This window comes from Melanerpes formicivorus, unplaced genomic scaffold (assembly GCF_026170545.1).
Source record: "Melanerpes formicivorus ecotype bairdi unplaced genomic scaffold, bMelFor1.0.p_v2 SCAF_10, whole genome shotgun sequence".
Taxonomy (NCBI): Eukaryota; Metazoa; Chordata; class Aves; order Piciformes; family Picidae; genus Melanerpes; species Melanerpes formicivorus.
In genome coordinates this window covers 10,804,899-10,826,892 of record NW_027142362.1, presented here as the reverse complement: position 1 = coordinate 10,826,892, position 21,994 = coordinate 10,804,899, and the positions used below count along the sequence as shown (strand labels likewise).

The following is a 21,994-nucleotide window of genomic DNA, read 5'->3' as shown; positions in this document are numbered from 1 at the left end:
TCTGGGCTGCCAGCAACCACTGCCAGCTCACATTGAGTTTTTCCCCCCCATCAACTAACATCCCCCCAAGCCCTTCTCCTCAAGACTGCTCTCGAGCCACTCCTCACCCAGCCCGGCTGTTGCGCTTGACAAAAAAGCATTGCCAAGTCCCAGTTCACCCTGAGATAGAATAGATTTATTAGCAAGAGGTAATCAGGAAACATATATTTTTACAAAAAAAAATGGAAATCTCCTTCCAAACAAGCTGTTCAGTTGAAAGTTTTTAGGGCTTTGAAAGAGAAATTCTCATACCACGAGGTATTGCTGACAGCAAAAAGTGTCCGGTGGCGCGTGGGGCATGCCTGCCACGGGCGGGTTTCACTGGGTCTGTGTCCTGTACACGGTAAAAAACCCATGGATATATTCACAGAATAAGCACTACATTACTATACTCCTGCTAGAAGGTGGTCAGACAGGACTACAGTAGATGTAAGAAAAACACTCGCTCATCGGTTGCTAACTCTACGGCATGTTACTCGGCGCAGTCACAAGGATTACGGGGCTACAGCATATCCACAGAAGCTTGGCAGGAGCCAGAGGCAGCAAGGAGTCCGAGGGATGGTCCCATCTTCCCGGCTTGGGAGGGAACTGGGGGCCCCCAAGCACTGAGGGGGGGCACAGGGAGAACGGGCAGCATGGCACGGAGCGATAAACGTCATCGTCTCTTCCTTTCTTTCCTCCTTGCTCTTCCTTCCCTTTTTCCCCCTCTTTCTTCTCATCCTTTCTTTCCTCTCCTTCTTGCTCTTCCTTCCTTTTCCCCCCTCTTTCTTCTCATCCAGAGCTTACACAGAGGTGCTGCTGCCAGTCCCTCAAGCACCAGGACTGGCACACAGAGGGAACCAAAGGCCCCTCCAGCACTGAGGGGGGCACAGGGAGAACAGGCAGCATGGCATGGAGCGATAAACGTCATCATCTCTTCCTTTCTCCTTTTCCTTTCTTTCCTCTCCTTCTTGTTCTTCCTCCCCTTTTCCTCCTCTTTCTTCTCATCCAGAGCTTGCACAGAGATGCTGCTGCCAGTCCCTCCAGCACCAGGACTGGCACACAGAGGGAACCGAAGGCCCCTCCAGCACTGAGGGTGGCAGAGGGCGAGTGGGCAGCATCACACCGAGTGGTAAATATCAACGGGCTTTCTTCCTTCGCTTCCTCCTCTTCCTGAGCTTGCACAGGGATGCTGCTGCTGGTCCTCCCCAGCACCAGGACTTGCACAGGGAGGGAACCAGTGGCCTCCCAGCACCAAGGGTGGCACAGGGAGAGCAGGCAGCATGGCACGGAGCGATAAACATCAACCCATTTTCTTCCTTCTCTTTCAGAGCTTGCACAGGCACAGTGCTGCCAGTCCCATCTGAGCCGCTCTGTGCTGCGCCCCAAGGAGGGACACAGAAGGGGTCACCCCCTCCCTGCCCACCCAGCAGCCCCCCTGGAGAGGAACAAGTGACAAAAAGCTGATGGGCAAGAGCCCGGGACTCCAGCGCAGTGTCAGTGCGTGAAACCTGGAAGGGTGCAGGGAATCCTACTGCGGGCTGGGGAGGAGGAGGGCAGCGGGTGGCTGGGGAAGCACAGAGGTGGGCTGGTTGCAGGGGTCCCTGGGGGAGTCCCTGGGGGGCAGGGGATATGTACAGCATGGTACAGCCTGTGTACATGGCTGCCCCCACCTCAGGAGGGCAGCTTGGGCTCCAGCCGCAGAGAAGCCTCGTAAAGGCTTTCCTCGTCCATCACACACGACTGGTCCAGCAGGTACTGGGTCACCTGGGGAAAGGGAGAGCCAAACTGTTCATGGGAGGACCCACCTCTGCTGCAGCCCACCAGACATGGTGAAACTGGGAAAAGAATTGGTTTGGTTGTAAGAGACCTCTAAGATCACGGAGACCAACCATCAATCCAACACCATCAAACCACGTCCCAGGCAGGTTTGGAATGTCTCCAGAGACAGAGACTCCACCACCTCTCTGGGCAGCCACCACTCTTACATTAAAGGACTTTGACATGGAATTGCCTATGTTCAAGTTTGGGCCCAGCACCCCTTGTCCTGTCACTGAGCACCACTGCTAAAAGCCTGGCCCCACCCTCCTGACAGCCACCCTTGAAGCACTGATGAGATCCTCCCTCAGGCTGCTCTTCTCCAGACTAAAAAGCCCCAATTCTCTCAGTCTTTCCTCCTCAGAGAGATGTGCTCAAGAGGGAGATGGGGAGGAGAGGCAGCAGGTGGCTCTGGGGACAGGGCTGTACCTTGGGCTGGTGCTCAATCTTGTAGGAGGTCTGCTGGAACTGGCGGATCTCTCGTATGATGTGTGAAATCTGCCCGGAGAGGAGAGACAGCAGCTGGTGGCAGCTGGTGGGGCGCCTTGCACCCACACCCTCTGACCACAGCACGGTGCAAAGGGCTGCTCTGCTTCTCCAGACACAGACCTCACCAAGGACAGCTGTGCTGGGCACCAAGCTGCAGGGTTCCAAGCCTCAGGCCCCTCAGAGCAGGGCTGGCAGACTCACCATCCTCATCTTGGAGAAGTTCACCAGGCCATCCTCGGTGTAGTTGGGGGTCCCCTCCTCGATGAAGGCCAGGTCAGTCAGGTACATTCCCAGGTAGGGGACACAGGGAGGGTCACAGCTTTAAGAGAGACCCAGGAACAAGTAAGAGAAGAAGAAACAAGTGGATAAGCTACCTTGCTCCTCTCACATAGACACAACCCTTGCTCCTCACACACCCACAGCACCCACACAGCACCCACAGCGGTGCCAGTACGGTCCACCACCAGCCGGAGTGACCTGCACTGGCTGGTGAGAAGCTGCAGCTCCATATCTTGCACTCTGGGGTTTAAACTCCAAGTCTGTGAGGGCAGGGGGGAACAAAATGTCCCCAAGACCAGGAAAGATTCCCCACTCCAGTCCCCATTATCCCAGTTCCTCCACGCCACAGCTCAGGGCAGCAGCTCCTGGCTCAGGGTCTCTCCACAAGCTGCTTGCTGAACAGGACAGGAGCTGGTGCAGCTCCAAAATAATCTCCTGAGCAAAGTCCCATCTGCAAGGTGGAAGCTGGGATGGGCTCCAGGTCCCCCAGCCCCATGGGTTCACCAGCAGGAGGGGGAATTGCTGCTCACTCACTTCTTCAGAGCCTCCCTCAGGTTCTTGAACCTGCCCTCTGAGGACACCAGCTTCTGCAGCTTGTCGATCAGAGCCTTTGTCTGCAAAACACAAAGGGGCACCTGCAGAAGGCCCTGGAAGGACCTGGAAGGTTGGTTGGGGCTCTGAGCAACCTGATCTGGTGTGAGGTTTATTTAGAATAGAATAAACCAAACCAGGTTGGAAGAGACCTTCAAGATCATGGTGTCCAACCCATGAACCAATCCAACCCACCCAAACAGCTAACCCATGGCACCAAGCACCCCATCAAGTCTCCTCCTGAACACCTCCAATGACGGCGACTCCACCACCTCCCTGGGCAGCCCATTCCAATGGGCAATCACTCTTTCTGTCCCTGTCCATGGCAGGGGGGTTGGAACTGGTTGATCCTTGAGGTCCCTTCCAAGCCTAACAATCCTATGACTACAACTTCCTTTCAGGCAGCTGCAGGGTGCCATCCCCACACCACCTCCCCCAGCCCATCGAACCCTCTCCGAGCCCCCGGGCAGAGGCTCACCCCCCCGCCCCGTGCCCCTCTACCTGCTTGGAGACCTTCAGCCACGTCTTCTTCAGGCGGAAGATGGCGCTGCGGTTGAGGGAGGAGGTGATCTCCAGCACGGCGTTGTAGTTGTGCAGGCAGCGGCAGATGTCGGCCACCGCCACCCACTTCTCGATGGCGCTGGCCCGGGCGTTCAGCTCCTCGTTGCGGATGATCTCCGAGGCGATCAGGTTACTGACCTGGGGGCACAGCCGGCCCTCAGGGCAGCTCTGCACAGCGGCCACACGTACCACAGAGTCACACAAACACCCAGCCTGGGAAAGACCCTCAGCATCACCACGTCCAACCCAGAACCCTGCTCTACAAGGGGCTCTTCAGAAGATTTATTCTCCAGATTGTTTGGGTTGGAAGAGAGCTTTCAGATCGCGGAGTCCAACCAGGAACCCAGCACTGCCAGCTCACCACCAAACCATGGCCCTCAGCACCACAGCTCCACAGATCTGAAACTATTCCAGGGATGGGGACTCCACCACTGCCCTGGGCCAGGCATGGACAACCTTCAAGAGCAAGAAATTGTTCCTCATGTCCAACTTAAACCTCCCCCTGGGGCGACTGGAGGCTATTTCCTCTTGTCCTGTCACTTGTTCCTTGGGAGAAGAGACCAGTCCCCATCTGGCTCCAGCCTCTTTTCAGGGAGGTGTAGAGTCAGAAGGTTTCCCCTCAGCCTCCTTTTCTCCAGGCTGAACAGCCCCAGTTCCCTCAGCTGCTCCTCCCCAGCCCTGTTCACCAACTTCATTGCCCTTCTCTGGACCTTTTCCACCACCTCAATGTCCTTCTTGGAGAGAGAGGCCCAAAACTGAACACAGGTTTTGAGGTGCCAAGCTCAGGCCTGACATTCCAGGTCAGGTTGTCTGGGGCTCTGAGCAACCTGCTGTAGTTGCAGATGTCCCTGCTGACTGCAGAGGGGTTGGACTAGGTGACCTTTAAAGGTTGCTTCCTACCCAATCCAGTCTGGGATTTGATGATCTTTGCCTGCCTGCCTGTCCCCTGCTGTTCTGCACTTACATCATTGAAGTGTTTTGTGTTCTTCATGATGTAAGGAGTCCTTTCGTTCTTCTCAAGCTTCATCCAGCCTTGCCCAAAGAACTCTCTGCAAACCAGAACATTCAGGGCAACATTCATTTCCCACTTTTCTGGGACACCCAAACCCTGCAAGCCTTACTGCAACAACACAGGCTGGAAATGCCAGGACTTTCACCCCCCCCTCCAGCTGGAAAGGCACCACAGGGATGCCCTTGGGAGTGCAATAGGCACAGGAAGCTCTCTCCAAGCTGGTCCACACCGTGGACACCAGCAGATAAACCACAGGGTGAGACCTTAAATTTGGGCTGCTTGGAAAGCAGCTGGGGAGGCTTTGCACCCTCTGGGTTTCACTGGTGGCTGTGGAGCCCTGGGTGAGCAGAGCAGCCCACCCTCACTCCTGGGGATCACTCACTCGTAGGGGATCTTCTTGAAGACCAGGTGATCCAGCAGTGTCAACTGCTCAGCGATCTCCAGGGCTGAGTGGTTCTCAAAGGGCTCTGCTTTGACTCCCTCAGCCTGAGCAACAAATGAGAGCAGAGTAAGAACTTGCACATTTCAAGCAGGGGCACCCACAGCAGCTTGCCCAGGATCACAATGGCCAGAGGGGTTTGGAAGCTCTCCAGACAAGGAGACTCCACAACCTCTCTGGGCAGCCTGCTCCAGGGCTCCAGTACCCTCACACCAAAGTTTCTTCTCCTGTGCAGAAAAGCAGGAGAACAGGGCTGAGTGCCACTTGGTGGCATGAGGGGACTTTGGGTGCCCTGTGCTTGGAGCCACCAGGGCTGGCAGTGAGAACCTCCAGCCCCAGACCACAAACATGAGGTTCTCCATGAGGGAACAGTTTGAAGTTCTATGACAACATCCCCCTCCTGGAAGCCAGCAGCAGCATCTCCCTCTGTCCCTCCTCAGGAGAAGCTCCTGCAGCAGCTCCCAGCATGGGACAGAAAGGCCAGGCTGCTGTCCCCTGGCCAGAGCCATGGGGACAGGGGTGCAGGAGTACCACACTGCAGGTACAGGACATGCTGTTCACCCTGAGAACAGCCAGGGCCTCTGGCTGGCCACCACTGGGGCACCTCCTGCAGAGCAGGGGCTGGGGAAAGGCAGAGTGGCTCCAGGCACCCGTGGGTGAGGTGGCCCCAGGAGCCCTCCAAGAAGGCCTCCCAGCCAGCACCAGTTAACAGCTGCTGCCAAATCCCCTCCTGACAGAGGAAGGGGTTGTGAAAGCAGCTCCTGGAAAGCAAACACCAGCTGGGCTCCACTTCAGGGCTCAAGAGCCCCTGGAGAAGGTGGGTGGCTACAGGCTGGGGGGGTGGGGGGCAGCAGCAGCACCTGAGCACGGGGCACTGCCAGCAGTGCCACACAGGAGGGCTCCAAGGGTCCAGTATACAGCACAATGCACACCCCCAGCTCATGAGGAGGGGCTCAGGGAGCCTACAGCCCACTCACCCCAGCATGCACCCCAAAGTCCAGGGCCCACTCATCTCCCCACCACTGCAGGGTCCATGTGTTCTGCAGCCCAGCCAAGGGGCAGAGTGAAACCCTCTGCTTGCTTTTCTCCTCCCTCCTCCACGGGGACTTCCCAGCACTCCTGGCTACAGATGAAAGCTTAAACCTCCCCTGCCAGTGGGCCCTCAGCCACTCCAGAAGCCACCACTCTGGGCACAGAGCTGCTGTTGTTCCAGGTGCACCAGCCCAACTTCAAGTGGCTCTGGAGTTCTTCTGGGAGCAAACATTGCTGGGTTTGAAAGCAGGAAGGTGGCAAACACCCTGCAGCCACTCTGAGAGCCTGGAATCCATCCCACCTTCCTGGGACATGGAACCAGTGCAGGTCTGGGGACACAGGGGACATGGGGAAGCCCACAGGGTTCTCCTGCATCCCTCAGGCAGGCACTGGCAGCAGCAGGCAGGCACATCTCCACGCCCTCTTCAACCATCTAATGTGCCCAGTGGACCAGTGTTGCCTCTGCCCAGAGCAGATCCAGCTGTGCCCACAGCTGGCCCCACCCCTGGAAAACCTCACTCTGCTTTGTAGCTCTAGGGCTGGGCATCAAGCTTGGGGAACCGCTCTCCACCCAGCTGGGGGTGCAGGGGCACAGGGACCTTCAGCTGTTCCCTTCCCACCACGCTGAGCTACCAGGTGGAGAGGTGAAGAGAAGGTTTTTACCATCTGAACCACCTCCTCCAGGGTTATCTGGTTGTCTCCTGGGTCCTCCTGTGTCAAGGTCCTATGGCAAGAGAAGACAGCATCAGTCTGGCTGGGAAAGCCCCAGAGCTGCCCAGCTCCCACGGGGCTGCAGCAGGACCTAGCAGCTGCTCAGGTTAAACATCTCCAGGTCCCATTTCTCATATTGAAGAGAAAAAAACCTCCTCAGGCAAGGCCACAGCTGGCCCCACATGGGTCACCTGGGCAGCAAGACACTGCTGTCTTGGCCAATGCATGAGGTGGACATAGCCTGGGTGGCCAGAGCTCATCAGAAGAGCCCATGGCCACAGGGGCTGTCCCACTGCCCAGAAGGAATCATGGAACCCCAGACTGGGGTGGGTTGGAAGGGACTCTTAAAGGTCATTTAATCCAGCCCCCCTGTAGTCAGTAGGGACAGCTGAAACCAGAGCAGGTTGCTGAGAGCCCAAATCAACCTGACCTGCAATGGTTCCAGGGATAAGACATCTCCCACCTCTCTGGGCAGCCTAGGTCAGGCTCTCACCACCCTCAGTGTCAAACATTTCTCCCTTCCCTCTAGTCTGAATCTCCCTCTTTTAGGTCAAGCCATCACCCCTTGTCCTGTCACAACAGGTCCTGCTTAAAAGTCTGTCCCCAGCTTTCTGATCAGTCCCTTGAAGTACTGGAAGGCCATCAGTAGGTCCCCCTGGAGCCTTCTCTCCTCCAGGCTGAACAGCCCCAACACTCTCAGCCTGGCCTCACAGCAGAGGGCTTCCAGCCCTTGGCCATGTCTGCATGACAGTGGGGATTATATCACACCCATGGTCTCCCATCAGTTCCTGATGCCAACACCACCAGTCCTCCTCCCCAGCACTGCCCTGGGGACCTCCTACTGCTCTTATCCCAGGGGAGATCAGGGAGTAGCTGCCAAAAGCAGCACCTGGGAGAAGCCACCCCCAGCTACGGCCCTTCACCTGATGATGTTGGCGGCTGCCTTCCTCTCCTGGGTCAGGAGCTCGGGGTCGTGGATGACCTCCTCCAGGAAGCCAATCACCCTGAACTTCAGCTCCTCGTTGGTTTCAAAGTCCTGCCAAGTCCAGCACCAACACACATGATGTGCTCTGCTCCCTGCCCCCTGCAACCTGGCTAAGACCCATGGCCCTGCGCTGCCAGCATCAGGTGGGCTGAGGGCTGAGCTTGCCTCTTCCTCCCAGATTCCCACCCCTCAGCACCCCACAGACAGGAACCATCCAGAAAGGCTCATTCTATGCCATTCCATTGGGATCACCCAGCCTGGGAAGGCACAGGAGCTTCTCAAGTGTGCCAACCAGTATGGCACCACTACATGCCCCAGCAGCAGAGAGGGACAGGGACAGCAAGGAAAGCCATCAAGCTTCCTAACCCTGGCCCCAGCATGGAAACCCCACCAGGAATCAGACCCTGCAGCTGCTCCTCTTCTCCTAAGCCAAGCTGGGGGGTGACCACAGATGCCAGTTCTGTCCCAGTCCACCTCCAGCCTCTCATTCTGCACCAGGGCTTCCCTTCCCCAGCTTCCATCTCCTCCCCACATCCACTCCTTTCCTTCACTAGAAGGTGCCAAACTGTCCTCCTATCTGGAGGTTGGGGGTGGGGAGCAGCCAGGACCCCAGCACCCACCTGGGAGTGCTTGGAGACCCAGTGCCGCAGCACGTTGAGGACGCGGTTGGTGGCGGCTCTGCGGATCACAAACTCCTTGTCCCCATTACGCTGGTCCGTGGGGAAGCCTGAAACTGCCCAAGACCCCTCAGATTCCCATCAGGAACCCCTCCCCCAGATGCTCAGGAGGGCTGGGAGGAGCAGCCAGATCTCCCCAAGCACCCCCAACCTTGAGGATGCCCGGGGCACCCCGTGCCTACCACCCGCAGCGCGCGGGTGCGGGGCTGGGGGGGCTCTGGGGGTCGTCTCCCAGCCAAGGGTGACCCAGCCAAGGACAGTAAGGAATGGGCACCCCAGAACGCTGCCCCCAGGGCAGGGTACCTGCGCTGGCCAGGGACATCCTGCGGTACTTCTCCTTGGTGGGGGTGCCCTCGTTGGCCCCCGCCGTGGCGATGGCGAAGGCGGAGGCAGCGGACAGGGCGCTGCGGCTGCTGTCCAGCTCCCGGCAGGACGTCATCACCACACCGTTGTTGTAGGAGAACAAGGAGAAATCTGCAGGGGGAGAAGCAGCCACCTGGTATCACTGTGGCCAGCTCCCTGGCCCAGGCGGGTCCCTTCCTGCAGCCCCAGTGCCCAGCCAGCCTTCCTGGGGTCAGGGCGTGCCAAGAAGGGGGCTCACGAGGTCAGGGCATGCCCAGAAAGGGGCTCATGGAGGTAAGGAGGTGCAGGTGGCCAGCATGGGTCTGCTCCTCATGGAGAGCTGGCTTCTACCCCACCAGGGCTGGGGCAAAGCAGATGGTATCATGGTGTAAAGCCCCAGCCAGCTAACACCACAAGGCTGCCTGCTTTAGGTGGGCACAGACTGGATGGAGCTCATAGTTTAAGGGAGCTTTGGATGCCACCACAACAAAGAATTTCTCCAGCATGGCTTTAGCAGGAGTTGGGTTCAGAGGGAGCTAGATATGGTGTTCAGATGGCTACAGTGGAGACCTGGGCAGACAAACTGATGCTTGGTGTCAGCCCTGGCTCACATCTCCAGCAGCTCACATCTTGAACGCTCCTAAAGTACCAGATCAGACCTGGGAGGGAAGGAAAGGGCTGAGAAGAACCACAGAATAGTTTGGGTTGGAAGGGACCTGGAAGAGCATCTAGTACCAACACACTGTCACAGACAGGTACACCTCCCACTAGAACAGGTTGCTCAAGGCCTCATCCACCCTGGCCTTGAACATCTCCAGGGAGGGGGCAGCCACAACCTCCCTGGGCAACCTGTTCCAGCAGGATGTGTGGTGGGACAGGGGCAGAGGCATCAGCATTTCCCTGTCCCCTTTCACGAAGGGTGAAGTCCTCCTTCCCACAGCCCTGAAGATCTGCTCCAGTTCCACACCTGCAGATCTTCATGGCCAGGTTCAGGTGGCCCCAAGCAGGACATGTCCTGGCTCACTCATTACCTGATGAATTTTTGCCCTTGGTGGACTTGGGAGTGGTTGGAGACTTCGTTGGGGAGGATTCAGCCTCAGCTTCGTCGCTCTGGTTGGGGTCTGTGTCCGACTCCTCCCGGACAGACACCTCGGAGCCTGAGGAACAGGAACCCATCACCAGTCCTGCTGGACATGGTCACATCCAGCTGCATTTCAGCTCTTCCAGATCCTCCCAAAGCCTGCACCATCCCAGCTGGGCACAAGTGACCACACAGAGCCTGCAGCTGCAGTGGGCTTTGGGTGGGATTTTGTGGTGGGGCTTTCATAGAATCATAAATGTCAGGGTTGGAAGGGCCCTCAAGGATCAGCCAGTTCCAACCCTCCTGCCATGGGCAGGGACACCTCACACTACAGCAGGTTGCTCACAGCCACATCCAGCCTGGCTGCAAAAACCTCCAGGGATGAGGCTTCCACCACCTCCCTGGGCAACCTGCTCCAGTGTCTCACCACCCACCTGGGGAAGAACTTCTTCCTCACATCCAACCTGAGTCTACCCACTTCTATTGTTTTTCCATCCCCCTATCACTCCCTGACACCCTAAAAAGTCCCTCCCCAGCTTTCTTGTAGGCCCCCTTCAGATACTGGGAGACCACACTAAAATCTCCTTAGAGCCTGCTCTTCTCCAGACTTTTTGGTGGGTTTCTTGTTCTGCTCTCACAAGGAGCTGGAAGGCTCTGCCCACATGCTGGCCACTGGGACCACGAGTGAGCTCCAGCCCATGTGGGGCAGAACATGGAGCCTTCCTCCCAGTGGAAGGCTGTAGGAGGAGCTGGGGCAGCCTGTCTCTGAAGCTCAGGCTGGGCTGTCCTCTGCCCTCAGCTATGGCCACCTCCCAGACAGGCTTTGCCCTCTTCAGAGCCTTTGCCTGGGTGCAGAAGGTGCTCACACAACCCACAGTGAGGAAGGATCATGGACTCACAGAGTGGTTGGGGTTGGAAGAGATCTTTTAGATCAGCACTGCTTTGACACTCCTCCAGGGGTGGAGACTCCACCACTGCCCTGGGCAGCCTGGGACAGGCCTGGACAACCCTCAAGGACAAGAAATTGTTCCTCCTGTCCACCTAAGCTTCTTCTGGGGCAACTTGAAGCCACTTCCTCTTGTCCTATCACTTATTCCCTGGGAGAAGAGAGCAACCCCCACCTGGCTCCAACCTCATTTCAGGGAGCTGTAGAAAGTCAGAAGGTCTCTCCTCAGCCTCTTTTTCTCCAGGCTCAACAACCCCAGCTGCTCCTCACCAGACCCTTCACCAGCTTTGTTGCCCTTCTCTGGGCCTTCTCCAGCCCTTCAGTGTCCTTCTTTGAGTGAGGGGCCCAAAACCAAAGCCACACTGCTGATCCACCTCTTCCACCACTGCTACCATCACCACTCCACCACCTCTACCTCCAGTCTGCCCAGCAGACAGGGGGCTGCTGTGTGCCTGCTGGTGGGGCAAGAGCTCCCCGTGCCCACCCCTCAGCCGTGCACAGACACACTGCCTGCCACAAACTCCCTGGGCACGCCGTGCCTGCTCCACCACACACGTCCCTGTGTCCCCCACAGAGCTCCCACCAAAAGCAGTGCCCTCCCTGGGCTGGAGCCCACCCTCCTGCAGACCCCCAGTGACTCACTCTGCTTGCTGGGCAGCGGCTCCTCCTGCTTCTCGCTGGCTGCTTCTCCTTCATCAGGGATCTTGTTGGGGTAGCTGCTGGACACGTAGAGCTTGTTGATGTCCAGGGTGGTCTTGCTGAAGGGGGCCATGGAGGAGTAGACGCTTGCATAGCCATTGGAGGAGCAGCTGAGGGCAGCCAGGTCCAGTGCCTTCCCTCCAGTGATGATGGGGATGTTGAGGGACAGCTTCCTGCGCCGGCTGGGGGACGAGGACTTGGTGATGGAGAGGGGAGGAGGGGAGGAGAACTTGCGGTTGGCTCGGGGGGACTTGGGGGGCTCTCCGTACAGCAGCTTGTTGTTCTGGCTGTTTGCAAACAGGAGCTCCAGGGACCTGGGGGGAGAGACAGGCAAAGGCTGAACTCAAACCTAGCTCTGCCTGAGGGCTCCTCGAGGTCCCCATCGGTAGCTCCAGCAGCGCTGGGTCTTCAGAGCATCCACGGAGCACGGCACACAGCTGGCATGAGCCTCTGTCACCCTGCTCCCACCACCCAGCCCTCCCAGGAGCAGGGACACCCGTGGAGCTTGGGTTGGAACTAGATGATCTTTAAGGTCCCTTCCAAACCAAACCATTCTATGATTTACTTTTCATGCTGAGGGTGGTGAGACCCTGGCCCAGGTTGTGCAGAGAGGTGGGAGATGCCCCATCCCTGGCACTGCCACAGATCAGGTTGTTTGGGGCTCTAGTTGTAGCTGTCCCTGGTGGCTGCAGCAGGATTGGACTGGATGAGCTTTAAGGCCCCTTCCCACCCAAACCAGTCTGAGATTCTTCCCTATTCTGAGGGTATCACAACTCACAGGGACCAGGTGAAAGGCCTTGAGCAACCTGCTCCAGTGGGAGGTGTCCCTGCCCACGGCAGGGGGCTGTAACTGGATGATCTTCAAGCTCCCTTCCAACCCAACCCATTCTAAGAAGCTATGAAAGAGGAGCCCTGGGGGTGGCGCCAGGGCCAGGCAGGTGCGAGGAGCAGAGGACTGTCCCGGGAGCCTGCCCTGAACCTGGAAACCAGGGCGGGCAGAGCAGCGCCGGCAGGGCAGCCTCACCGTGCAGGGATGGCACTGATGGGCTTCTTGTAGATGGTGATGAGCTTGTCGAGGACGACGAGGGCGGTGGTGAAGACGCGGTAGGAGTGCAGGAAGGTGTTGAGGAAGTCGATGCTGAGGAAGCGCAGGTCGGTCAGGCGCTCCAGCAGCCGCTCCACGCTGGCGTAGCGGATCTGCAGCACCTTGCAGGAGTTCATCGTTTTACTGAACCTAATGTCAACATCATCACAATAGAGGCTGGCATCAGACCTGCAGGGAGACAAGACACCTCTGCTGCCACCTGCAAGCAGACTGACAGCTGCCCCAGGCCAGCAGCTGCCCCCCGTCCGCCCCCCCAAAGGATGCACGGGTGCCTGGCAGCGAAGGAGCCTCCTTCACGTGGGGCATCCCCAGGAGAACCACAGGAAACCCCCAGGGAGAAGCTGGGGAATCCACACTCCAGAATGAGACAACATCACCTACAGGAAGGCTGGAGAGGGACTTTTGGTGAGGGTGTCTAGCAACAGGGCAAGGGGGAACGGTCTGAAGCTGAGGGAGAGCAGGTTGAGGCTGCATCTTAGGAAGAAGTGCTTCGGTAGGAGGGTGGTGAGACACTGCAACAGGTTGCCCAGGGAGGTTGTGGATGTTCCCTCCCTGGAGGTGTACAAGGCCAAGTTGGATGAGGCTGTGGGCAACCTGGTCTAGCAGGAGGTGTCCCTGCCCACGGCAAGGGGGTTGGAACTGGATGATCTTTAAGGTCCCTTCCGACCCAAACCACTCTGTGAGCCTATGGATCTGTGGTCACATGGGGCAGGGGTCTGAGTGAAACACATGGAATGACCATCCCTGAGAGACCATCCCAAAGACCAAGCCTCTTCCCAGGAGACAGAAGACCCACAGCCACAGGGGTGGTCAATGAGGGGACACCCCACTGGGTCTGGCCCCATTGTGTCCCACCAATTTTGTCTGGACCCCCTCATCCCACACGTCCCTCACCCCACCTCCAGCACCACGCTTGTCCCGCACCCCACCGAGCACATGGCAAAGCCAGGGGGCAGCTCCCGGCAGCACGCAGATGCCACTGAAGCTGTGGCCTGGAGCCATGCAGAGCCTGGTGCCCCCTGCAGTGCCCAGGCACAGCAGCACTCACTTGATCATCTGGGGGACAGTGACCTTGGAGTTCTCCTCGAAGGCGTTCATCATGAGGCCGTTGCAGCGGATGTTGTCCACGCACTGGAAGCGACATGGGTGGGTGGTAGGAGAAGGTGGTGGCAGTGAGGACATCCCCACTGCCCACCTGGCTTGGATATCAAGTCACAGCATTTCTTGGGTTGGAAAAGACCTTTAACATCATCAAGTCCAACCCAGCACTGCCAGGTCACCATCCTAACCCTCTCAGCATCACATCTCTACAGCTTTGAAACCCCTCCAGGGCCAGGCCTTAACAACCCTCCAGGGCAAGAAATTGATCCTCATGTCCAACCTAAACCTCCCCTGGGGCAACCTGAGGCTGTCTTCTCTTGTCCTGTTTTGTGTTCCTTGGGAGAAGAGACCAACCCCCATCTGGCTCCAAGCTCCTTTCAGGATGAGAAGGTCTCCCCTCAGCCTCCTCTACTCTAGGCTGGAGAATCAGCCTCCAAGTCACCCTCTGCATGGAACCTGGATGCCCAAGGTCCACCCATGCTGCTAATCCCAGCCTGATGCAGCAAGACTTCAGCCTGCAGCAGATGCCAGGCAGCCAAATGTTGCCAGGAAAGCACACAAAGCGCAGACCTGGCTGGGTGCTACCGCAGCTCGGGGCCACCCAGCAACCCCCAGGTGACAGCTCTGGGTGCCCAGAGCCACTGCCCATCCCCTGGGATGCTGCCCCACGACACCTCCTTCCTGCCAGCTCTCTCCTACCTGGCTGATGTCACTGGTCCACGCAGCCTTCTCCTGCCTGGAGGAGGCCACAAGGATCACGGTGAAGGATGAGGAATCTTTGGGCTCCACCACGATTTTGAAGTCGAGATGGTCGATGTCTTGCCCAGATGCTTTGGCTTTGGAGCAGAGAAACCCCCCAGAGTGATCAGTGAAAAGCTTCCTGGGCCCTCATCCCAGCACAGGTCTGATCTTTGAGGAGTTTGCTGGATGTTGGGGGGTGTCAGTGGGGAGGCTGGGGTGGGTTTGCTGGGCAAAGGCTCGGTGAGTGCAAAGGGAAGGAGAAGGGCTGAACGTGCATGGTTGGTGCACAGTAAAGACACCACAGACACATCGAATCCCAGACTGGTTTGGGTGGGAAGGGGCCCTGAAGCTCATCCAGTCCAACCCCCCTGCAGTCATCAGGCACATCTGCCATGAGAGTCCAGGGATGGGGCAGCTCCCACCTCTCTGGGCAACCTGGGCCTGGCTCTCATCACCCTCAGGGTCAAACATTTCTCCCTTCTCTCTAGTCTGAATCTCCCTCTTTTAGTTTAAGCCATCACCCCTTGTCCTGTCACAACAGGCCCTGCTCAAAAGTCTGTCCCCAACTTTCTGATTTGCCCCTTCAAATCCTGAAAGGCCACCAAAAAGTCTCCCTGGAGCCTTCTCTTCTCCAGCCTGGTCTCACAGCAGAGGGCTTCCAGATCCTGACCTCCTCAAGTGCTCAGCACTTGCTCCAGCTCTGCTGCAGCTGGTTTTACACCACACAGCTGGATGACAGCAATGTCCTGGAGGACACAGTGCCAGGACAGGGGACAGCAGCAGCACTGACCAAGCTGCCATCACTCCCCATGCTGGACCATGGCAGCTGCCTCCAGCAGCAGCCCTGTGCCAAGGCTCTGACGATAGGTGGAGCCTCCAGCAGGACCCACACCCCTGGCATGTCCCTGGCCACGGGCTTTGCCCACCCCCACAACGGGGTGAGAGCCCAAAGCTGCCTGGGGTGCACAGCAGGAGACTCTGCCATGAGGTTGTGGAGAGGTTGGAAGAGGTTGTGGAGAACCCACAATGGGAAGTGTTCAACATCAGGCTGGATGGGGCCTTGAGCAACCTGGTCTAGTGGAAGGTGCCCCTGCCCATGGCAGTAGGGATGGACAAGAGGATCTTCACAGGTCCCTTCCAACCCACACCAGCCTGTGCCCTGTGAAACCTCAGCAGAGAGGAGCCTGGAGCAGCCACAGCTTTGCTTTTGAGATGGCCCTGTCTGCTCAGACAAACCCACCCTTCAAGGGTCCCCCCATGGGTAGGGGCTGAGCAGGGCCCTGGGCATGCAGGTGGGGTGAGGGGCACCTGCAGGGCCCTGGGCATGCAGGTGGGGTGAGGGGCACCTACCATCCTCGTCGGTGCTCTCCTGCTCCTCCACCAGCGTGCAGTCGATGAGGGAGATGACGCCGTTCTGCGGGGATGGCAGGGGGCGCTCAGGGGCAGGATCCTACCCAGGGGGCTGCACCCCAGACCCCCAACCCATACCTTGTCCCATCACCCCGGGAGGGTGCTGCTGGGGGTGCTGACACAGCCTGGGGCCACATCCTGACCGGTGGGTCTCCATGAGCAACCCACAGCCCCCTGGTCCATAGATTAGGTCACACCAGCTTCACACCACGGTCCCCAAAAGCCCATGGCTGTCACTGCCAACCACCCCCATGGGCTGCAGCCCCCCAGGCTGGTCCCTGAGTGCCAGCAGCTCCCAGGAGGCTCTTGCTCAGGCAGCTGCAAAACTTCCTCCTACAGAGTGGTGAGTCCTGGGAGCAGACTGGAAGCCTGAGAGACAGAGCTGGGCTATCCCCTCAGTTCCTCCCTGAACAGATTACTGAGGTTTCTGCCTCAGGTCAGGAGCTTTTATGAAGAAGTTGTGATTTATGCTCTTCTGCCAGGGCTCAGAGCTTGGCACATCCTTGACAAAGCACCAGGACCGTGCCAAAGCCTCCAGGAATCGCGGGCTGGTTTTGAGAGGAGTTTTTGAGGAAGAAGGGAGCTGCTTAAAATCATTTCAGTCAGCAAACCCACTGCTCCCAGCCTGGCATCTCCAGGAGGATGCACCCAGGGAGGGCAAGGGGGCCCTGGACCCCGGTGTCACTAGGAGAGCCTGACCAGTCCAGTGCCAGCCTCTGCCCCTCCCTCTGTCCCAGCACCAGCTCCAAGCCCAGCAGGCACCACCCCCTTCACCGTGCCCCCCACACCTTGGTGAGATGCAGCTTGCCCCCGGAGCCCCTGGTGCAGATGATGAGGTGCTTGGAGAAGAGGAAGCACTGGCGCTCGCCCTCCTTGCGCAGCGACAGCGAGCCCAGCCGCCCGCGGGGCACCCGGCCCTTCTCCGACATGGGCACCTGGATCAGCGACCCTGCGGAGGCACAGCACCCCTCACAGCACCCAGCCCGCCCTGGCACCGCCTGGGCACTGCACTGGGACTGGCACAGCACCCCTCACAGCACCCAGCCCGCCCTGGCACCGCCTGGGCACTGCGCTGGGACTGGCACAGCACCACTCACAGCACCCAGCCCGCCCTGGCACCGCCTGGGCACTGCGCTGGGACTGGCACAGCACCCCTCACAGCACCCAGCCCACCCTGGCACCGCCTGGGCACTGCGCTGGGACTGGCACAGCACCCCTCACAGCACCCAGCCCGCCCTGGCACCGCCTGGGCACTGCACTGGGACTGGCACAGCACCGCTCACAGCACCCAGCCTGCCCTGGCACCGCCTGGGCACTGCACTGGGACTGGCACAGCACCACTCACAGCCCCCAGCCCACCCTGGCACTGCCTGGGTGCTCCACTGGGACTGGGAGAGCACCGCTCACAGCCCCCAGCCTACCCTGACACCTTCTGGGTGCTCCACTGGGACTGGGAGAGCACCACTCACAGCCCCCAGCCCACCCTGGCACTGCCTGGGTGCTCCACTGGGACTGGCACAGCACCACTCACAGCCCCCAGCCCACCCTGGCACTGCCTGGGTGCTCCACTGGGACTGGCACAGCACCACTCACAGCCCCCAGCCCACCCTGGCACCGCCTGGTTGCTCCACTAGGACTGGAAGAGCCCCAGTCACAGCCCCCAGCCCACCCTGGCACCTCCTGGGTGCTCCTCCTCGGCATGCCAGGGAGCTCAGGATGCATCCCTCTACACCTCTGGAGGCAGGAAACGGATGACAGCTAACATGCAGCCAAAATGCACCTTCTGCAGAGAGGAAGAGGGGGAGGAGGGGGAGGAGGAGGCTGGCACAAGGCCAGTACCTTGCCTCACGAAGGTCTGGCTGGTGTCCAGCAGGATCTCACAGCCCTCAATGATCATCCTCTCGATGGCCAGGTTCTTCCGGATGTTCTCCGTCTCGCTCACCTCATCGTGCATGATCCTGAAGGAGGAAGAGGAGAGATCTAGGGCTCAGGGTTGCAGCTTCCCCAGCAGATCCTTCTGGACACAGGGAGGGGCTGCCCCAGGTGAGCCCCAAACCCAAAGGAACATAAAGGGAGTTACAGGTGACATCTACAGCCCCACGGCTCGGACGTGGCATCAGCCTGGACTTCCAAGCATCCCAACCCAGGTCTTTGGTGCTCAGGAAACACAAGACTCAGGTCGAGGGCACAGAAGTTCCCCCCTCAGCCCTGTCCAACACCCCTGCTCCTTGAGGAGTGGGAAAAGGGATGGGAACTTCATGGATGTCCTCAGGACCAAGGAGTGCTGGTGGGCTTGGTGCCCTCACACCGCACTGGGACACAGAGAACACTTTGGTCTGAGCTCTGAAGAGGGAGAGGAGCAGAAACAGGGAACTGTGGCCAGTTCCTGGGTTGCTTGCTCTGGAGACCTTGGAGGCTCTTGGTCCTGTCTCATGAAGCAGCTCCACCAGCACCAAGGAAGGCAGAGCCAGCCCTTCAGTGCCACCCCAGACCCCCAGCTGCATCATCAAGGACCCTGGAGAATGCAGCCCTTGTCCAGAGGCAGCTGGACACCCATTCCACTAGCCCCAGGAGATGGCCTGGAACAGCTCAGCCTTTGAGGACAATGGAAGGACAGGTCCTGGCTAGGCTGGCACAGGCACCTCTGGCATGGGGCTTTGCCTGCTGCCTGTGCCCAAGCAGGGTGTGTGGGCAGCTGGAGACAGGGCTGAGCTTCCCATGGAGCCACCCACAGCACCTCTGGCACGGGCAGGCAGATCTCCCTGTGCCAACAGCTCACCAGGGGTTTCACTCTCACCAGGGATGGCCAAGGGGTTCTGAGTGAACCAACACCTGAGCTTCTCCTGCATCCCACCCCAGCAGGATGGCACACCCCTCCATCACCATCTCTACCCCATGGATCACATCTGCCCACCCCAAAGGACAGCACATGGTGCCACCAGCCTGCCTAAAGCTGAGAGAGCTGCCCTGGGGCCAGGGAGGGCAGTGGAGGTCTGACCTGGAGAGCTCTTCCAGCTTGGACTTGGCGTAATCCAGGCTGTTCCTCTCCACGTGCTCGTGGGGGGTGTGGGCCAGCAGCTCGTGCAGCGTCAGGATGTACCTGGGGATCTGGCACAGCAGAGCAGGGCATCAGCCATGGCACAGTGAGGGGGCACAGAGGGCTCTGGCTGCCCACCCTGAACTGCTCCTGGAGCCACTGTGGCTGGGGACACCACAGCCAGAGGCACCATGGCTGAGGAGATGATGCCTGGGGATAAAAAGGCCAGGGACACCATGGCTGGAAACATCACGTGCCAGAGCCTCTGATCTGGGAGGTTCTGAGAGCTTCAAAGCTCCTCCAACTTAATGAAGAGGGGGCAGGGTGTGGGGTTTGAACCAAGACCCTGCTGTGCCCCATCCTTGTCTCAGAAGCATGAGGTAACTAGAAAGCCAGCAGCTTCACCCAGACAGTCCTTCCCACAGCACCCACCAGGCCTGAGCAGGTCCCTGAGCAGTGTGGGACCAGGGAGGGTCCAGGTCCAGCCCATCTCCACCCAGGCTTTACCTCCCCACCGTCTGATGCCTGCTGTGGAGCTCAGGTTCACACCACCCAGCACACCCCAACTGCCAGTGGTGACAACCCCCACACTTGCTGCTGGCAGCAGCAGTCACCTGGAACATGGGGTAGGTGAGGAAGGTCTCCAGGGTCCTCTCCTCGCAGTCGGGCTTGGCTTCGTAGTGCTTGAGCAGCTTGTCAAAGTCCCGGTTCTGCTTGCAGTGGGCCAGGATCTGCAGGCTGTACTGGTGGTTCCTCACAAACTCCTGGTAGATGTTCAGCATGGGCAGCAGGATGTCAAACAGGTCAGCTGCCAGCAGAGAGGTGCATGTGAAGGTCCAGCCCCACAGGCTCCAGTCCTTCCTCCCCCGCTCATCCCACCTGGATCAAGCCCCTGGGGCCTCATGCTGCTTGTGCAAGCCCAACTGCTGCCCAGCTTGGGGTTTAAAGACACTTGAAGGGTCTAAGGCTCTTCAGCACCAGCTAGGTGCACCAGCCCACTCCTTCCACCAACCAGCAGAGCCAGCAAGGCAGGACCCACAGATCACAACCACAGAGTCATTAAGGTTGGAAAAGCCTTCTGAGATCATCAAGTCCAACCTTCTACCCAACACCTCCATGGCCACTAGCCCATGTCCCCAAGTGCCATGTCCACACATTTCTTGAGCACCTCCACAGGTGGTGACTCCACCACCTCCCTGGGCAGCCTGTTCCAAAGCCTCACCACACTGGGTGGAGTTTGGGGTTTTGGAGGTTTCTTTGCTCCACTCCTCCCCTCCACCACCAACACGAACAAGCAACGAGGTGCTGCGTGATGAGTCCCACTGTAAAGGGCCTGTGGAGCCACAGGCACTCACCCAGCACAAGTGTTGGCCAGCTGGATATCCTTGCCTTCAGGCCTTGGTAGAAGATCTGGTGCAAAAACATGATGGTTTCGCTGGAAGAGAAACCAAGGGGCGGGCAGAGAGATGGACAACAGCTAACTATGAGGCATCAGGCAAAGTCACCAGCACAGCAGGCAGCAGGGGATGACCTGGGGAGGTGGCTGCACAAGGTGGGGAGTCAGAGAAGGTCCCCAGGTCATGCAGGGAATGATGGATGAGGACAGAGGAGGAGAGAAGCAGGGAATTATGGCATGGTTTGGGTTGGCAGTGACTTCTAACATTCATCTAGTCCAACCTCCCTACAGGGGCAAGGGACATCTGCAACTACAGCAGGTTGCTCAGAGGGTGGTGAGAGCCTGGCCCAGGATGCCCAGGGAGGTGGGAGATGCCCCAACCCTGGAGCCATTTGAGGTCAGGTTGTTTGGGGCTCTGAACAACCTGCTGCTGACTGCAGCAGGGCTGGACTGCAAGACCTATGAGGGTCCCTTTCTACCCAAACCAGTCTGGGATTCTATGACAGAGCTGCTGGCACATCCTGGTGACATGTGGCATCACCATGGCATGGCTGGAGACAGCGAGTGTCACCTCCTGGGCATGGCTGTTCCTAGCACACTTCACAGCAGCTGCAGGAGAGGCTACACCTGGCCCTCCAAACCACCTCCCAGGGGCTCCTCCATCATTACCTATGGGCTGCTGTCAATGCCCAAGGACACCATCCTCCCCTCCACCACAGCCAGGAGCCCATCTGTGGGCTCCTGGCAGCCTCACCCTGCTAGCAAGGCACCAAGCCCTGTGTCACCTCATGTCAGAGCCAAGTGCTCAGCAGGCTGCTTGCATAGGTGTCCCATGGGGATGGTGAGCTTCCATCCATGGAATCACAGAATGGGTTGGGTTGGAAGGAACCTTAGAAGCTTATCTGGTTCAATCAAATGAGCTCCAAACTCCTGAGGACCTGCTTGGCACCACGTACCCCAACACCTACAAGGTGTGCCATGGTGTGGGCAGTGCCCCACGTGGCTGGAGGCTGCCAGCTAGGCTCTGCCATCACAGAAATCACAGAATCTGCCAGGTTGGAAGAGACCTCCAAGATTATCAAGTCCAACCAATCACCCAACCCTAACTAATCAACTAGACCATGGCACCAAGTGCCTCATCCAGGCTCTTAAACACCTCCAGGGATGTCGACCCTACCACCTCCCTGGGCAGCCCATTCCAATGGCCAATCTCTCTTTCTGTGAGGAATTCTTTCTAAGATCAAGTTTAAACCTCCCCTGGTGCAGCTTGAGACTGTGTCCTCTTGTTCTGGTGCTGGTTGCCTGGGAGAAGAGACCAACCCCCACCTGGCTACAACCTCCCTTCAGGGAGTTGTAGAGAGCACTAAGGTCTCCCCTGAGCCTCCTCTCAAGGCTAAGCAGCCCCAGCTCCCTCAGCCTCTCCTCACAGGGCTGTGCTCCAAGCCCTTCACCAACTTTGTTGCCCTTCTCTGGACACCTTCCAGCAACTCAACCTCATTCCTAACCTGAGGGGCCCAGAACTGG

The 21,994-nt window shown here is 58.6% G+C and overlaps 1 protein-coding gene across 3 annotated transcripts in view; it reads right to left on the bottom strand.

The window, feature by feature from the left end:
• Positions 1-153: 153 nt before the first annotated feature.
• The window catches only part of RASGRF1 (Ras protein specific guanine nucleotide releasing factor 1), a 38,801-nt gene continuing 16,960 nt past the window's right edge, over positions 154-21,994 (bottom strand). Inside the window, exons 6-27 of one of the 3 annotated variants that reach the window (XM_068143618.1) lie at positions 20,430-20,509; positions 19,689-19,882; positions 19,036-19,145; positions 17,877-17,995; positions 16,826-16,986; positions 15,978-16,041; positions 14,586-14,722; positions 13,834-13,916; positions 12,705-12,953; positions 11,624-11,994; positions 9,986-10,111; positions 8,916-9,086; positions 8,556-8,668; positions 7,874-7,986; positions 6,903-6,963; positions 5,151-5,254; positions 4,721-4,805; positions 3,697-3,894; positions 3,139-3,218; positions 2,527-2,644; positions 2,266-2,334; positions 154-1,785 (exon numbers count right to left, since the gene is read on the bottom strand). In XM_068143618.1, coding sequence (XP_067999719.1) covers positions 1,693-1,785; positions 2,266-2,334; positions 2,527-2,644; positions 3,139-3,218; positions 3,697-3,894; positions 4,721-4,805; positions 5,151-5,254; positions 6,903-6,963; positions 7,874-7,986; positions 8,556-8,668; positions 8,916-9,086; positions 9,986-10,111; positions 11,624-11,994; positions 12,705-12,953; positions 13,834-13,916; positions 14,586-14,722; positions 15,978-16,041; positions 16,826-16,986; positions 17,877-17,995; positions 19,036-19,145; positions 19,689-19,882; positions 20,430-20,509 — 2,899 coding nt within the window. In that variant the 3' untranslated portion in view covers positions 154-1,692. The remainder of the gene's footprint in view (positions 1,786-2,265; positions 2,335-2,526; positions 2,645-3,138; positions 3,219-3,696; positions 3,895-4,720; positions 4,806-5,150; positions 5,255-6,902; positions 6,964-7,873; positions 7,987-8,555; positions 8,669-8,915; positions 9,087-9,985; positions 10,112-11,623; positions 11,995-12,704; positions 12,954-13,833; positions 13,917-14,585; positions 14,723-15,977; positions 16,042-16,825; positions 16,987-17,876; positions 17,996-19,035; positions 19,146-19,688; positions 19,883-20,429; positions 20,510-21,994) is intronic. The other 2 variants (XM_068143619.1, XM_068143620.1) reach the window with 2 other exon arrangements.